The sequence below is a fragment of the Serinus canaria genome, chromosome 4, assembly GCF_022539315.1.
Source record: "Serinus canaria isolate serCan28SL12 chromosome 4, serCan2020, whole genome shotgun sequence".
Classification (NCBI taxonomy): Eukaryota; Metazoa; Chordata; class Aves; order Passeriformes; family Fringillidae; genus Serinus; species Serinus canaria.
This window is the reverse complement of record NC_066317.1, coordinates 63,123,111-63,141,597: the sequence shown is the minus strand read 5'-3', so window position 1 is coordinate 63,141,597 and position 18,487 is coordinate 63,123,111. Positions and strand designations below refer to the sequence as shown.

At 45.1% G+C, this 18,487-nt stretch overlaps 1 protein-coding gene across 1 annotated transcript; it reads left to right on the top strand.

Annotated features, from left to right (window-relative positions):
* The first annotated feature begins 475 nt into the window (after window positions 1-475).
* C4H4orf48 (chromosome 4 C4orf48 homolog) lies at window positions 476-14,013 on the top strand. Its single transcript, XM_018924158.2, has 4 exons — window positions 476-539; window positions 649-800; window positions 7,763-7,851; window positions 11,743-14,013. Exons 2-4 carry the CDS (start codon window positions 674-676, stop codon window positions 11,806-11,808), a joined length of 282 nt encoding a protein of 93 aa, XP_018779703.1. The 5' UTR covers window positions 476-539; window positions 649-673; the 3' UTR covers window positions 11,809-14,013.
* The last annotated feature ends 4,474 nt before the right edge of the window (window positions 14,014-18,487 follow it).

Genomic DNA, 18,487 nt, shown 5'->3' with positions numbered 1-18,487 from the left:
CCATCAGCAGGCCCTGCAACTTCATTTATCCAAGCAAACTTCTGAGTTTTTCTCTCATTTGATGCCTCACAGAATGAAATCTCACTTTAAGTGAGTTACAGCTAAAGCAAGGGCTGGGAGCTGTGTATTTCAGCACAGACCCTTCAGGAATAACAGCAACAAACACAAAAATTGCCCAAGACTGTCTTACGTGGGTGGCAGCAGCCAGTGTCTGCCAAGGAGAGGGCATGGCCCTTGGGAGCAGAGGAGGAGTGCAGCAGTGACCACCCATCCCATTGTGATCCCTTTAAATCTTCTTCTCCACTTGGCAGCTCCAATTTTTCAGCGTTGCTATAGCAAATCTCCATGGCAATGACCCTAATCAGGGAAGGGGGGATGCTGAAGGGGCGCATGCTCACAGTGGCTGCTGGAGCCTTGCCTGCTCTCCACAGCTGCTCCAAGGCTCTGGCACACTGGCAAGGAGAAGGAGCAGGTACTGGGCGAGCTGGTCCTTGGGGTGCATCTGGGGCCCACGGCGTGGCCGGCAGCGGAGCGTGCGAGTGGGTTTGTGCTTGCACGGGGTCTGGGCTTAGCACATCTCGCCCACCTCCTTGTGAGCAGCGTGCAGGGAGCAAACTGCTGAATTTTCACTGCTTCTCCTCGTTGCAGGCAGGGAAGACAGCTTGAATTATTGATGAGAGCGATGGCGCCCGTGCGGAGCGAGGTGCGGGTGGGAATCCTGCTGCTGTGGCTGCTCAGCCTGCTCAGCGCCAGGCTGGTGGGGGCTGGCCAGGACCCCGGGAGTGCCATCCCTGCAGAAAGTAGGTACCTGCTGCACCCTGTCCTGCCTGCCTTCCTCCACTGCCCCCAGCAGCCACACGGGCTCTCTGCTCCGGGGGAACCTGCTGTTGCCTGATTAATGATGAGTTTGTGCCATGGCAGCAAAGCACCTGAAAATAACAGTGACAGAAACAGCATGCAAGCTAAGGATTTGTAGTTATTTAGGAAAAAATGCTAACTGCATACTCTTAATTTTCATTTGAGCTTCTGCTCAAGCTCTTTGTTTGTAGGTCTTTTAGATCTGCTTCTTGAGAGTTTCATTTCACTAGATAGTTTTAATTGATATACACAGATTTGTCACAATAGCTATGATGTCCTGAGTATTGTTAGAAGAAAATTTGTGTGTATTTCTGCTGGGGCATTGCATCTTGCTTATTTCAGTATTTGTTTGGAACAATAGGTCAAGTTCAACTTTCTTGTAGCTACTACAAATCAACACAGGGGATGTTTATTCAAACAGTGCATTTGGAAAGCAAATACAAATTTCTGAAATCCTGCAAACCTAAAAAAGAAATCAAGATGACAGACTGGTTTGAGCACACCACGGAGCTGGGAGCTCTTGAATTTGGATCACAGCTCTATATGAGCTTCCTCTGTTAATTTGAGTAAATCTCTAAACTTTCTCAGCTCCAAAATGAGGCAATAGTTCAAAGCTATTGGGGGATGGAGTCAACGTTCTCGGGGTGTTTTGGTGACAGCAAGTGGGAAATAGCCACTCATTAGAAACATAAAATGTCCTCTGGGAAAAAAAAACAACAAAGAAAGATAATTGCATAAAAACAAATCTCTAGTTCTTTGTCATGCTTACTTTGTATCACAGCTATGACTATCAAAATATTTAATACAAGGTCTGATTTTGTCACTGAATTTTATTCACAATTAATTCTATTAGATGAAACTAATGAGACATAGATGTTGAACTTCTTTCTTTTTCATTATTTTCTTTTTTTTTTTTTTTTTTTATTAGGGCTAAGTTTTGGTCTGTTCTAAACCAGATCTCACTGCTATTTTGTGTCTCTGTTTCCTAGGAATTCATTAATTCTAGAAGTTTTGTGATGAGTAGTCCATTTTATCTCCTCAAAGAGAAAATCAGGCTTGGAAAATAAATTGTTCATACTCTTTGTGTGTCTGTGTCAGCACAGGCAAGTGAACACATTTGGGAAAATGTATACAGGGATTTCTTGTTCTACTTGTGTAGTGAAAACTCCCATTTGAGCTGTAGAACAAAACTCTTGGCCAGGGTTTCTGACCCAGGTCTCACAGAATTATAAAAGCATAAAAAGGTGGGAAGGACTTTTAGAACTCATCTGGTCCAACCCCCTGCCATGGGCTGGGATATCTTCAACTTGATCAGAGTGGAGCTCAACCTGACCTTGAACATTTCCTGGGATGGGGCATCTGCCACCTCTCTGGGCAACCCATGCCAGTGCCTCACCACTCTTCACCACTAAAAAACTTCTTCTTAACTAATTTAAATTGACCCTCTTTTATTTCAAAACCATCACCCCTTGACCTATCACAACAGGCCCCACAAAAAAAGTCTGTCCCATCCTTCTTATAGTATCAAGGAGTCCTTTAACCATTTTATTACCCTCCTCTAGCCAGGCTGTGGAGTCCTTGAACAGCCTTGAGGAAGATTCCTTGCCTTGTGTGGAATGAAGGGCAGGTCAGAGAGTTTCTGTGGCAGGGTTACCCAGAGACACACTGCCCCATCCCAAGGAACTGTGAGCACTGCTACAAAAGCATAATGCTATTTCTGTCTGAGACCAGGCCAGGAGCAAGGCTGTCAGCTGAGCAGTGAATTGGAAATTGTTTTGGGCTGCTGCAGGGACAGAGTTTTAAAGCCTCGAGGAACTCCTGATGGTCCTCCTCAGACTCTTGTTGGGAGAGTGCTGCATAGCTGCTAAGTGCTCCAGACACTTTCCTTTGCCTGTCAGGGCTCTTCCTGATGGTTAACCTGGGAAACTCTTCCCTTAGGACATGGTGGGTGCTAAATGTTTGTGTGAGATTGCAGAACCAATTGGTAAAATTCAAGGGAAAAAAATCCTAGAAAGGGCAGTTAAATACAGGGGCATTTCTTCTGGTTCAGGAGCTGCCTTAGCCTATTCCTGAGACCTGGGAGGGTGTTTGGGAATGCATCCCTCCAGACTTGCCCTGTTCTCATGCTCTTCTAAGGCACCCACTGCTGGCCATGAAGGTAGAACCGTGCCCGGGGATGCACCCTGGCACGGGGACATGACTGTACCAGTACCTGCTAGGATGGACCCTGGCACACTTGTGCCCATGATAGGAGGCCAGTTGTCTGTCTGGAAGACAGGGCAGCCAGTTCCAGAGTGGAGCTATCCTATCCCATTCTCTCAAGGCTTGGGAATGCTCCCACACTTTCAATATTCCTCAAGAGATGCAGACTGTGGGAGACTGGGCACTGGGCTGGGCACTCCCCTTGGTGTGATCTAGTACAGACGCTCTGGGATCTTTTCCTTCTTGATGCTCCATGGGTTCCATCTCCTCAGGAGCTGGTCCCTGTGGGCACTGACCCTTCCAGAGGGCACTGCCTCTGCAGGATGAGCACACACTGCCCCTACTGCTGCACTTGTGGCCTCCCTGCCAGCCCAGGCAAACTGCTGGGTGTGGGACCCTGCATGGCCCAGAGGGGAAAGGGGTCTCCAGTGCATGTCCTTAACAGGGATGTGGGATGGACTTGGGCCACATTTGGTGTCCTTCTGCAGGGCAGAGCAGTGGTGCTTGAGGCTTTCTCTGCTCCCAGGTGTGTGCCATGGCACTGGCAGCACGCCCGGAGCAGGAACATTCCCGCATGGACCCCACGGTCTCTCTCCCAGCTGGTGGGAGGAATGTGTCCCTCCTGCAGCACCATGAGCAGGACAGGGGCAGCAATGCTCAGAACAAGTGTGGGAGGTGCAGGAGTCACAGGAGAGGAGCATGAGAGTGAGTCACAGATCTCTTTAGCAGTGCAGAGAGATCCTGTCCTGTGTGAGGCACTGAGATCTGGCTGGGGCACCATCCCCTGCTCTCTGCCACTCACACAGCCAGGCACAGCTCTTTATGCATTATTCTAATTAGCAATGATTAATTGTGTCCTTATACTTTATTCACAGCACTTAGCATATGCAAAAGACTGTTCAAGTTTGAAGTGGTGCTACTAATACTCACAGATTATTTTCTTTAAAGTTCTCTGCAATCCACTAGAAAAAAATAAGTTATTTCCCCAACCTCCCATTGCATTTATAGCCCAGATCACCCACTGTGAAAGCTAAAATATGGAATCTGAACACCAGAAGCTGGTGGGTCTGTTTTCATTAGTCAAGGTGCATGAAATACAAAGAATAAACACCAAGTGTAAGCAAGGGGAAGTAAATTAGACTTACACAGTGCTTTCAGTCACAGCTCTTCACCAAGAAGAAGCCAAGAAACACATTTTTTCTCTTCCCCTACTTCTCCCAAAGCACACAAAGACACATAGAGTCTTTGTGCTGACAGGACCCATGTAAAGAGTTAGGGCTGACTCTTGATAATTCTCATTATGTTAATTCACAGACCTGTTAAGTCTCCCCATGAATGATCATCTGTTTCCAGCTGTCAGCAAGGAATTAATAGCACTCTGCTATACTTTGCTATGATGTGATTTAAGATTTGGTTTCATGGCTGCTTTAAGCTGATGTAAGCCTGTGCTGCCTCTGCCCTTCTCCTCTCCATAACCTGGTCTCCTCTCCTTGCACTGTTTTTTCTCCTGGTCCCAGAAATTGGGGATTCAGGATCTGCTCTGGGGGGATAAAAGTCAGTGATCCAGCTGAGGGAGGAGCTGCATTGTCACTCCTGCTGTGAGCAAGTGGAAGTGTGAGATGCCATAGCCAGGACAGAAAGCACAGTGGGACTGCTCCTATTGGCAACAGAACATATTTAGATTTATTTGGTAAAACAGATGCTTAGATGTATTTCTGTTGGGGAAATGTCCATGGGCACCTTGCTGAAAATATTGTGGTTAGGAAGAGAGATCAAATCCACAGAGATAAGTCAGCTTAGCAGCTCAGCTCTTCATTCTGGAAAGCAGACCAAGGCAGAGAGTGATGGAGGACATCAAAGTCATAAGTGGGACAAAGTTGGTGATTATTTAATAATTGCCTCTTCCACTGCAAAAATTAGAGGCAGGAAATGAAAGCAGCAGATGTCAACTTCAGAGCAGACAGGAATGGCATTTTGTTCACCCAGTGAATAGCTGAGCTGTGGAACTCATTGCCACAGGATGTTGCAGATGACAAAAGTTTACATGGATTCAGGAAGCAACAGTGCAAATTAATGTGAGAAAAATTTGTGGAGGGCTTATCAGATATAGAAACATCAGCCAGATGCAGGATATCCTCCAGCCTCCTGGTAGGCTAGGAGAACATTGCTAGACACTTACTCTTGTATCTTCCTTGAGTATCTGCCAGGGGCTACTGGCTCCCAGGGATGCTGAGCTGACCCAGAGACAGCAGTGCCTGGAGAAGGATCCTCCACCACAGAGCACAGCCCAAGAAATGACATTAAAGAGGGAATATCCTGTTATGTGGTAAAACTGGCTGCAGGTGCCCTCTGACTTTGGAGGGCAGTGCTGTGTTGGGAGCTTTGCAGGTGCTGATTCACCCCCAGAGCTGCCCAGGCAGGTGTCCTCTGTGCCACCACCCTTCTGCTGCAGAAGATGCTTTGATACCAGGGCAGCTGCTTTCCCAGGAGTGGCACAAGTGAAGTAACCACTTGGCATGGTTGTGCCATTCCACTTGTGCCTCCCTGGCCACACAGGAGCTCTTGGCTGTCATAAATACCAGCAATTGCTCCCACCCAACCATCCCATCACAGCTTCCACAGAGCCCTGGGAAGACTTTCTGTGTGACAAGCAGTGACAGATTATGGAACGCATGGCACCCCTCAAAAGTGCTTTCTCCCCACTGCAGAAGCAGGAGACATTAATTTATCACCTGAATCTTTTTTTTTTTTTTTTTTTTCTCCTTCAGGTTCTGATTTTGAGAACACTTTGGTGCTTGTCAGCACTGCAGGGCATGCAGCACCTCCCTGAGGTGGAGCCAGGGCAAGGTGTTCCTGAGCAGACCAGAGTGAGAGGGAGCAGGGCATGACACCAAGGGAATGATGGATTTGCTGACAGCAGTCTGAGCATGCAGGCTCTTTCTAAGGGCTCTGTTTCATGCTCTGAAGTGGAAACAATTAAATTACTGCAATACTGAAAGCAGGAGGAGGTTGAGTGTCTTTAAAGTGTGCTCAAACTACTCCTGTGCCTGGAGAGGCAGAGTCTTTGTGAGCAACGCTGCTCTGACAGAGGTGGGGACTTTGCATCTCCTCACAGAATGGGAATTGAATCCCTAGCTTGATCCCCAGCTCACCCAGAGATGCCACTTGCACTGAGGGGAGATGGAGAAGGACAGGTGGGAGAGAAGCTCCTCCTGAAGAGATCAAAACCCCTGAGAGGCTTGCTGAGGACTGACAAGCACTCTGGCTGCTCCCTTCCTCCAGGTACCAGTCAGAAGGCAGTGCTGGCAGCAGGGTGCCAGGCACAGATGGGTGCTGCAGGGCTGCTCAGCAGGTCCCTGGCTCCACACAGCTCCCCAGCCACCTCAGCAGCAGCTTTGCACCCTCTTTGCTCTGGTAGAGCAGCACAAGTGGCTGCATGAGGACAAGGATTTTGGCACTCCCCCCACCATGGGGGCTCTGTGATCAGCATGAAATGTCATCTTTCCCCATTCCCCCTGCTCCCCTCCAGTGTCTGCAATTTCTTCTTCTGAAAGCTCACAGATCATTAACTTCAAACAGTCAGAGATTGGTGCAGGGTGAATCCTGGCAGAGCAGAAATGCCAGATATTTAGAGAAAATTTGGTGGGTTTTTTCAGGTGTGGTACTAGGAATGGAAATCAAAAAAGCTCAGTCTGTGTGATTCCATTTTCTCCTTTTCCCTGTTTCTAAGTACCTCAAAGGAGCCTACAAGAAAGATGGGGAGACACTTTTTACAAGATCATGTTGTGTCTTAGTTACAGTTCTTTCTGTAAACCAATTATTTAGTTTTCTTTACTTTTAGGGATGAATATATTCACACTTGTGTACAGAGGTGCCAGCTTCCTTGGACACATTTGGGACAACAGCAGAGAGGAGTCTCTACAGGAATTTAAAACTAGAAATTAAGATAAGATTGAAGATATTAATGTTCCAGGGGGAGTTAGCTGGAAATCTGCTCTGGTAGTATGGAAAGAAGTGAGCCATTTTAGTTGTCAAGTCCCATCCTCCTCCAGTCTCTGCCTTTTCCCTGCCCTGCCCCTCTGTGCACACACACTGGCAGCAGCTGCAGAGCCAGTGGGATGCTTTGCATTCCTGGCAGAGAAAAAATACAGCAGCAGGTGAAAGGAAGCAAATACAGATCTGGTATTGTCCCTTGCCAAGCTGCTCTGTAAGAGCTCCTGTAAAAACAGACCTGCCTGTCTGATTCCTGAACCACTGCAAACTGCTATTTTCATGTATCTGTTGAGAATTAACCCATGTCTGAGGAGGGGTAAGGATTTCAGCTCGAAGGGGAGAGGCTGGGGGCCAAAGCAGCAGGCAGGGTCAAGCCTGGGCCATGCTCAGAAAAGCACACACAGCAAAATACCCGGAGGTTTTTGCTGATCCTCTCACATTTGCACAAAGATGGATACAGGCAGCCCTGATTTTGCACAAAGATGGATAGAGGCAGCCCTGATTTTGCACAAACATAGCTACAGGCAGCCCTGATTTTGCACAAAGATGGATAGAGGCAGCCCTGATTTTGCGCTCACGCAGGTGTGGGTGCCTGGTAAGAGTTGGAGTTTCTCCTGGCAAGCTCTCCGAGTATTCCTCCTGCTAAACTGTACTGCCAAACTCCACTTTCCTGCTGTGACAGTGATGTCTCTTGTGTCTCTCCTCGCAGGCCGGCCCTGTGTTGACTGCCACGCGTTCGAGTTCATGCAGAGGGCGTTGCAGGACCTGAGGAAGACGGCGTACAGCCTGGACACGCGGGTACGGCTCTGCCGGAGCGCTCGCCCTTATCGCAGCCTTCCCTCAGCCTTTATCTCCCCGGCGGCCAGGGCTGCCTGCCTGGCTGCAGCAGACGTGACATCCCTGCTGACTCACCCCCATCCCAGCAAAAAGGTTTACAGCAAGCACAGATCGTTTTTCACAGCCTGCAGAGGTTCAGTAATGATCATCTGGTCTGACTTCTTGCATAACAGTCTCAGGAATTACCTCAGACAGTCCCTGCACCAAAGGGAGAGGGAAAGAAGATGTACAAAGGAGAGGAAAACAAAACAGATGATTTGCTCTGTGCCTCACACCATTGCCGTGGGCTGAGCATTCGCTGGGCAGGAGCAGAGATGAGCGGGAGAGAGAGAAGGTGCAGGCAGGGCTGGCAGAGGAGAGGGAAGCACACTCACACCCTTTGCTCAGGGACTGATGCTTTGTGGAAAAGGGAGGAGCACATCTTTTCATGCATTTATCACAGCACACAGGGGATTCTGCCACTTCACATGCCAGTGTCCAGAAGTCCCAGTGAGCAAAATGAGGGTGTGTTAAATGCCCTGATTTTAGTGATTCTTATATGTGTGGGTTTGTAAATATGTGCAAACTGGCTGGGGTAGGATTTCCACAGTGGTTCAGCTGCTGAAGTTTGCAAGAGGCAGGAGGGCTCACTCCTCTAATAAAGCCCCTCCTTGCATGTCTTGTCCTACCACTCCTTCCTCTGAGCAGGGCCATCTCTCTTGGCAAGTGAGAGGGCTCCTTGCTCCTTTACAGTCACACTCAGCTCAGTTGTCATTCCCAGCAAAGCCAACCAAAGGGACATAAATCAATTACGTGTCTCAAACCATCAGTCAATTATGTTGCTTTGCCTTTGGTTTCTTGTGACCTTGGCCAGCCGTGTCAGGCCCTACACCATTAAGCTGGAGTGACTTCAGCTTTCTTGGGCTATCAATAACAAACTGATTAGGACAAAGTTCTGAGTGTGGGTTACATCCCAAAAGTTTCCCATGCACTTGAGTAATAATAAATAACTCTTAAGTGGTAAAGTGTCAGTAGAGGGGCTTTACCTCCAGCAGCTGTGCTGGGCTCTTCTGGTGCATAGCAGAGTTCCACGTGGATTAGGGTCAGCTGAAATGTTTTATACTTACACATGACATGTCAAGACCAGGTGCAATTGCAGCTGTGCTGGTTCTTATGCTGTCAGCAGGCTTTGCTGGAAAGTTAAAGATATTTTTGAATGCAATGGAGGAAGCACAATTCCTTAATCCCAGCCACAGAGGTGCTCAGATGTGTCTGTGATGTCTGTTCTGTCTGGAGAGTGGACAGAGAGCAGCGTTGTCTTGGGAGAGGTGAGGCAGAATAGAAAGGGAGGAGCTGGTGCCAGGGTGCCACAAGATGAATTTCTGTTTCTGTGAGGACCTGGACAGTGCCAGCAAGGCACTGACTGAGACAGCTCCCAGTGTTACAGAGCAAGGAGCACAGGAACAGTGCATCACAAAACCAAACAGAACCCGTTGTTTGTAAGATCACCCCCCTTAGACAACTGAGCTTAACACTACTAGTGAATAACTGCTGTATTGCTGTACACATTTCCCAGCCTTTGGACTGATACTCCAAAGGGCTTCTATCAGAGATGCTTTGGTTAAACACAAATTATTGATACAGAGATACTAAAGTGAAATGCAGCAGCCAAGGCCCTACAAATGGCACACTGTGGCCTTCTATACTCTGACAGGTAGAGCTTCCATATCCTTACTCCACTGCTGATGCTTGGCTCATGCTGACTAGCTATAATTTCTCAAGTTTGACACACAAATAACTTCACTGAATAACTCCTGAGTCTTGGAAATTGTTGCTACAAGGGCAAGCCCCATGCAGGATTGCTCCTGCATATCAGGGACTTTCTAAGCCAATGCCATCAAGGCCACAATTAATTTTTGTAATTGATACCTCCCTTTCACAGTCTTTCAGTTTGCAATTGAGTGCTCCCAGAGCTGCTCTTCCTGCCCGTAAATAGTCCTGAGTGACGCCCAGGCAGAGTTTGTGGTAGCAGTGACAGCTTGTTGGCTTTGCTGTGAAATCCAATAAGCCTGTTTGATGTTAAGATGATTCTATGATTTCTCCTGGGCTCCCAACAATGGGAGCATTCACTCATCCAAGATTTCATTGTGCAAGCAGGGAGCAGTGTTGAGCAGTGCCTGCTGCGGCGCTAAGCTGAAAAGTGAAAGCAGGCAGGGAATGTGAACAAACCCTCTTTAATGCAAAGGTGGATGTCTAAAGTTTGAGCTGAGGATGATACAGGGCTGGGGAGGGGAGAGAAATCTGTTCTCTAACAGCCTGTCCTGCACAAGCTTGCAGTCTGACAAGAAGAAGTGAATAACAGAGAGTGGGCACTGCTGGGGGACAGAGGTGCTGCTGCCCAGGCCAGGCAGAAGGAGAGCAGGACCCACACAAGAGTGCCTAGCTTCTCCTTTGGAAAGTTTCTCCTTCTCCTTCTCCTTCTCCTTCTCCTTCTCCTTCTCCTTCTCCTTCTCCTTCTCCTTCTCCTTCTCCTTCTCCTTCTCCTTCTCCTTCTCCTTCTCCTTCTCCTTCTCCTTCTCCTTCTCCTTCTCCTTCTCTTCTCCTTCTCCTTCTCCTTCTCCTTCTCTTCTCCTCCTCCTCCTCCTCCTCCTCCTCCTTCTCCTCCTCCTTCTCCTTGGTTAATTAGCCCTTTGCTGTGTCTAGTGTGTCAGGAGGTATCAGGACAGAGGAGCACCAGCAGGCTGAAGACCTTGTTGTTTCACAGAGCTTTGAGATAATTTCTTAACAAGTGGGTTTCAACTTCTAATGGGTTTTTGTAATGAAGATGGGAAACTCATTCACAGTGAATTTAAACCCACTAAATTAATTTTTTCTCCCCTCAAGAAACTCTTCAAAGCCAGTCTGCAAACTGCTTGAGGCACCACAGACCACAGGGTGAAAACCACAAGATATGCTCAGGAAGAAATTTCTCTTCAGTCACACTTGCACTTGCTGATGTGAATTTCTTGCACCAACAATCTTGAGTCCCATGAGAAATTGGCTTCTGAAATGATGGTGCCATGCAAAAGATTGAGCCTTTTTTTCTCCAAAAGTGGGACAAAAATCCACAAAATATTTGTGATTTGATCACAACTAAATTAATTATACTTGAATATCTTTAAATATCTAAAATTATTTTTTCCCCTGTATACAGATAAAAAAAAAAAAGCTTGGAAATGCTTTTCCACTAAGGAGCTCCAAATACAACACCAAGTAATTCTAAATGATGTATATTTGGAATGGTTTTTAAGCTTTTGCTCAAGTACTGATATTAAAGCAGCTGTCAGTAATTTAACTCAGATTGAAATAGGAACCACACACTCAGACCTAGATCTGCCTTGAAGGATTATGAGCTTCAGACAATAGGGTTAGACTGACAGCTGGATTCAACTCAGAGTTGTTCTAGAAAACAGCAGTGTAACTGAGAGCACATCTGGCTCCTCAATTAAATTATACAGGACTGAAGGAATCATCAAGAGGAAGCCATCAATCACCACAAAGGAATTAAGAGCAGTGCAGTTGAAAGTGGAATCTGTCGCAGCTCTTATAAAGGACACTTTAATAATTTTGACAGCCTACTCCCTAGAAGTTAACTGTGAAAATGAAAACATTCAAACTATAAAAATACTCTCCCTGCATCTCAGTTCTGAATATACTCGTTTCATCACTTTTTCTGGATGAAAACCAGCACTAAGAGCTATGATTTTTCACTCAGCAGAGCACCTTGGCTACAGCTGTGCAGAGGGATTAGATCTAATCAATTATATACTCTTTTAAAGCAATATATTCAGTTCTTTGATTTCATGGATTTTTGTTTGGTTTTTTTTTTTTCAGACAGAAACCCTCCTCCTGAGAGCAGAAAAGAGAGGCCTGTGTGATTGCTTTCATGCAATACACTGAAATGAGCACTGAGATTTGGACGATGGACATATATTCATTTTTAAAATGCTGTTCAGTAAATTACAGGAAGATACAGAGTGCAATTTGTGCCCCACCATAAGGAAAAGCATTTATATCAAAACAGGTATAGCTCAGATTATTTTTGCTTTGTTGTGGTTTGTCATAAGTCTATGTGATATTGCATCTGCTGAAATGTCAAGGGAAGAAACAATGCCAAAGTCTTGCTTATGGGTTTTATGCAAGGATAGCATCCTGCTTTGTTGGTATTTCAAGCCAAAAATTGTCCTTGGACTCTCAGGCCAACCTCTTGGCTTGTATGAATTGCCACAGATCTGTGAAAGTCAGTGAAGTCAAATTTTTTAATGTATTTATAGAAGAATAACATGGAAAGGAAGCGACTTTGCCATGTTGCATAGATAAACATTTACAAACAAGCAGACTTGGCATTATCTAGAAATTAATAGTTATCAGTGACTGCTTGGCAGTCCAAGGAAAGGATTTGTTCCCCAATTGTATCAATAGTCCAGTGCACAGCAAACACAGTAATCTGTCTCTCAGTTTTGATTTCTTCAGAGCCACACAGTAGCTGTGATCTTTTTGGAGTGATTTATTAAGTATCTAATGTGATCAGTAACATTTGTAATCACATGAATGCTGCCTGGCAGTTGAACTGATTGAGTCTGCCAAAATCTTCTGGAGAAGTGTCTTTCATTAAGCAAATCACATGCTGGATTGAACCACTCAAAGTGGCCTCTACAGAAAGTTTTGGCAGAGAGCCTACACAATGCCTGCCTGCCCAGGAGTCTCTTGCAAACTGTATTTTGGGAAATGCTAAAATTCTACCAAAATGGTCCTTAGCTCTTGCGTGGACTCTGGACTCCATCAGGGTGGGTTACAGTGCTGATGTTATTTTTATTTCTGCTGCAGAGACAAGAGAGAACAAACCAATTTAAGCAGTGTAGTAGTAGTAGACAACAAGATTGTGCCTTGTTACTCTTTAAAAGAGAATAGCAAATCCTTTCTCATTGTTTGTGTTTTTTCCTTTATTTTGGGAAGAACAGAAAATGGCTCCAGTGGAAATTCCTGTTGATAACAATACATTTTTCATTGGGCTTAAAACATCATCCCCAAAGTAGAGAATTGTGTATCAGCTCGAGCATCAGGCTCAAAACTTTTATACAAACAAGAATATTGGAACAGGATCAACAAAAAAAGTACTTTTCAAAGTCATTTTACTAATTCTTTTCAGTATGTCTGTCTTTCTATGGGTGGCTGGTGTTTTTGATGTTTTGCTCTCAGCCTGCTCAGTAAGTTGGGATGGAAGCTATCTGTATGTTTCCAAACTGCTTCTCTTCCATTTCTTCTGCAACACAGAACACAAGGAAATAGAGAACTTTGACCCACTGCCAACTTATTATTTCATGTGCAGTCCTACTCAGCAACACAAAGGAGCATGTTGCCATATATTTTGTCAAAGTTGTTTGAAAGGCGTGTGATTCTCAGCAAGGAAAACCTTCCTTGCAGCTGCATTTCAAATAAGAAATCCCCTTTGTCCTTTGTAGTATTCCAGCAAACCCCTTTAGAGGTCCTTGGGACCTGTTTTGTGTACAAGAGAAGCAGCATGACACAGCAGCAGCTCCCTTCTGGTAGCATCACACTGCACTGTGGCACTGTCAATAGAGCAGTAGAGGTTTTCCTCATTGACCAAATTTTATTGTTCAAAGAAAACAGTAGGATGAACACAGCTTCCTTGCAACATACCAGCCTTTGGCTTCTTTACTCCCACTTATATTTGGACCAAAGTAATGCACTGCTTTTGAGCCAGCTTTTTGCAGGAGATGGAGTCCCAGCACTGAACCTGTGAATTTTCCAGCACAGCTCCCCTTTTCAGGGGGCAGCATGTCTGTGGTTGGTATTGATATTGTGCATGCTTATTCTGCTGGTACCCTAAAGAATCTTGCAAAGTCCTCTTAAAAAACCTAGGGTTTTTTGTTCATGTTTTCATTTAGAAATATGGTTGCTCACAGTTGAGTTTTGATATATGCAGCTTATTACAATGTAAAGGTGGAATGAATGACAAGTGGATGTTGTCTGACTCCCAAAGGGATTAGAGTGACACTGCAACTTTATGGTTCTAACAGAGTGATTATTCTGTACTTCTCTTTGTCTATAATACAACACAATAAAAGGGCAAGATGCATTATAGTATTTGGTGTGCTTTATTTCTGATTTGACAAATTGATGGTGCTTATGCATTAATTAATGCCTGTTCTTTAATTAGGAGGAAAATACACAGAGAAAAAATGCTATTTTTAATACAAAAATAAGAAGACCTTGCATTTGGGCTAAATGTATTAATATATTCTAATTTGCTAAAGTAGAAAATCCAACTCACTCTTATTTGAAATAAAGGTACAGCAATGATTTTGTGAGTTTCTTTAAGGACCCCTTACTCTATACTTGGTGGTTTTGATAAAGTTCCTTATAATTGCAGGATGGCATGAAGAAAAATTGGAACTAGTTTTAATTCATTTTTGCTCAGGAAGTGAATTTAAATTCAGAACCCCTTGAGTCTCCACTTACTAGAAGAAACCATGTATTTTGCAGAAGGATTTAATTGCAGGAGTACTTAAAGCAGAAAGTTTTGTCTCCCACCCAACATTTCTTTTGCTGCAGAGCCAAGGCAGTTCTCGTGACATTTTGAAGTCAAGCTGTGCCTTCTCTCCTCTTGGTGCAGTGCTGCTGATAGCCCTGGGCACATGGTGTTTGTACACAGGGTGGCATGCAGGGGTTAGCCTGTGAAATTCACAGCCCAGTCCTCCCTGGAAGAGAAATGGCATAATCATGTGAGTGTGGTGCTGTCTCTGGGCAGGCAAGGTGACAGAAATCCTGGTAATGATCCCCACAACTCCAGAGCTTCTCATACCTGAGCCAGTGCCTTCTTTGGGTGTAATTCTGTGTGTATTCTAAGTCAGTAGTTTTGGATTGAGTCTCAGAACAACTCTAGGAAGACATGTCTGGATTTCATTCTGGAAATGGAAACACAGTTTACCTTGCTTGTAATGTAGAATCCTGTTAGGTAACATCAAATCTCAGTAGTATTATTGCTAGCTGAATCTAGCTGGTGAATGGACTCTCTGAAAATCCTGTGGAATACCCTCTCCAGATGGAAACCTCATATTTAGAAAGCAGTTATGTCTCTGTACCCAGAACTGTCTGTCAGTAGATCCTGGGTGATCTGAGCATCTGACATGCATTCCTCATTTTCAGAGAAATAAAGTGTGGAAGTGTTTCCTTGAAGAGTGACCATGTGGTTTCTGTGCCCTCCTCTGCACCTGCCCCAGGCTGGAAGCCAAAGACAAGAGCTCCTCCTGGAGCAGAGGGACTCGAGGTTGCACACAGATCTCACCCTGATGAGACAAAGCACTCTCTGAGCTGAAGGAGGCTAACAGGAATCCCAGCTCAGCTCAAAGTTTAGTTCAAATGCAATTTAAAAGCAGAAAGGCTCTGAGGCTGTTGAGCCTTTTGTGAGGCAGAGAAGCATAAAGGATGCTTTCCCTTTGGAACTGGTGCAAGGCAGGAAATTTGCCCTTGCCTCTCTTGGTCTGCAGATAGAGCCCCTTACCTTAAGCAATGATCTGCTCACTCCTTCCCTTGCCAGGACTCAGTGCATGAGAGAAGAGGGGAGCAAGTGTGGAAAGGAAAAGAACCTGCCCTTTGCAGCCTGGCTGAGTTCCTGGCAAATCAGGGCTCCTGACAGAGAAACCAGAGCTGCAGCCCCCCAGGGATTTACGTGCTGAGCGTGGGAAGCAGGGGCTGCAACACCTCTGGCTGAGGGCAATCCTGCAGACAAAGTGTCACAGTGGTGTCAGAGCCAGGATTTGAAAAGGGGAGCCCAGAGATGCTTTGTGCATTGGTGCAAAAGAAGGGATCGTTCCTCACACTCTCATCAAGCACTGCATGTGAAATTCCCAAACTTCCCAGAACCTGCTTTTGAGAGCTGTGCAATGAAATGCAGATGGAAGAGGTGGTTGCAAATAACCCTGTGCTCCTCAGCTGAAGCTGTGCAGAAGATGGGAAGGCTCAGGGAGGCTGTGTGCTCTACTTGTTCCCTAAGAAGATATGGAAGAGACGGAAGCATCTTTTGCAAACTGGCACTTGCTGATTTAAAGATTAAAGGGAAATTATTTTGCAGGTGCTTTTACCATCTAAGGAGAAAGGCAACACTCACTCTAAGAGTGTTCTTTGCAGCAAACATTAAATAGAGGTGGGAAGCTGATATCAATTGCAAATATATATATATATGTGTGTGTGTATAATATGTATAAAATATTTACCCTCACTTTTGCTGTATTAAACATTTTGAATAAGTAATTCCTGGCTGCAGTGGATGAAGCAGATGGGTTTGCTAAACTTCTGAAAAGTCACCATGATTTTCCAATGTCTGATTCTGTTTCTGCCTTCAGCTGGCCTTGGGGTTCTGTTCAGAACATGCACCTCCACACAGGCAGAGGATGGAATTCATTTTAGCCCTTATGTTCATGATAATTTGTTGACTGCTGAAGAAGGATCCCCCAACAGAGGGGCCTGTAGTCCAATGTGTACAAGCCTCTGTACTCCTGCTGTTTTTTCTATGTATGTGGCTAGAAACAAGTTGAAGTTATTAACTTGCTCAGTTCCAGAGGGGAGGAATGAAAAACACCAGGAGGCTCTTAAAAAAATCACTTAATCATTCTCATGATTCTTAAAGAGACCAAAGCACACGGTAGGCTTTGCAGGAGTCCACTTGCCTCAAACCTGTGTCATTCCCTCCATCCCTGAGCTGGGTGGGTGTCACCGACATGTTTTATGAAAAATCCTTTCCTTAGGATTTCTCCCCTCCTGAAGAAACTGAGAGGCCTCAGGAACAAATTGTAAACAATTCTTATCTGCTGCTGTGGAATGCAATAGGGGAGGTCTGTGATTGGCCTCCTCAGGATGTTTCCAATTAAGAGCCTATCACAGATCACCTGTCCGGCCGGTCTCGGTCTGAGAGAAGACCTTTGTTTATTCATTCCATTCTATTCTTAGCTTAGCCTAGTAGTGAGATCCTTTCCTCTATTCTTTTAGTATAGTTTTAATATATTATCTATCATATAATAATAAATCAAGCCTTCTGAAACATGGAGTCAACTTTCTCATCTCTTCCCTCATCCTGGGACCCCAGTGAACAAGGCGACAGGTGGGAAAGGGGAGACAACCAGATCCTTGAATCATGTGATTCCAGCTGGACATTGAGCTCAAAGGTGTTGGAGAGAAAAAGGAAAAGGCCCAGTGGCAGCACAGAGCAGCCACCCATGCTGGAGCTTGGAACCCCAGGTATCTTCTGGCCCAGTCTGTGTCCCTAGCAGATAAAAAAGCCTGTCCCTAGCAGACAAAAGAGAATTCACATTGATGGTGTTCATAAATGTCCATTATTAAATCTCCAGCTCACTGCATCCATCATTATCTTTCCCGTGCTCCTTTCAGAGAAGTCTCCAGTTAATGAGGGGCCATTTGTTCAGCCTGGCTTGTCTCAATGCATTCTTTGGACTCCACACCACGGTTCTGCTCGTGCTGAAATCATCAGAGCTGTTTTCTCAGCACTGCAGCCCAAAGTCTGCCCTTAAATGCCACATGGGAATCTCCATGATGTCACTGAAGACCACATGAGGTCTCCCAGGCCTGTTTCACAGAACATGGTGTTTTGTTTCCTCTGGGTGCCTAAACCAGCCCCCTTTTGGATCCCCTGCTGTCCCCTTACAGTGCTGTAAAAGGTATTCCTGGACAGAGCAAAGCTCCTGTGCCCCAGTCCTGGAGATACAGAACAGGGGGCTGAGGACTAAAGGAATTTGATCCTATAAATTGTGTTTCCAAGCTGATCACGAGCTCAAGGTTGAATATTATCCATAGTTCAAGTACTGACCATGTGAAACAGCAAACAGAAGCCCAGCCTTTTTATAGTGGTGCAGAAGGTATTTCATCACTTGGAAGCATTAAGATACTAAAGATAGATAGTGCCTGCAGCATGGATTCCTGGATATATCTGTTTTTTCTAACTCTTGGTACACCAACCTGCTTTTTCCAGTTTGTACATTATAGATGGGGACAGAACGACACATCTCAAGGGGACAGATTCTCTTTACATCATTTTTCATTCCATATAAATAAATTAAAAAGGAGAAGTAAAACTATGGACCTACAGTTTTTTCCCCCACAGAAACACAATAATGATAACAAGTCCATTTTCCCTGATGTTTAATTACTTTTTTTTTTTAATTTGCTTAAGAAAGTATGCCTGTACCTCATTACTCAAGGTGTGTGTGGGAGGTGAAAGTATAGCAGACTGTAAAGCATGTAAAGCTCATCAGTAGCAGTTTAGTACAAGCCTGAAGAGGAATTTGGAAGCAGGAATTTTTGAGCTGTGATATAGCTTTGCCCCTTGAGTATTTTCAGGTACTGCCCATGTTTCATTTGTCATCTCTGGCCTCCAAATTCATCAAAGGAAAAATATTCTTTCCCTTATAAGAATACAAGCCACTGTACCTCAATTGTGGATGCATTAAAGACAAATATTACTGTGTATGAAAATAGCAAATTCTTCAAGTTACAATTGTTTCAAGGTGAAATCAGTAGGCATCAAAACTCTGATTTCTGGCAT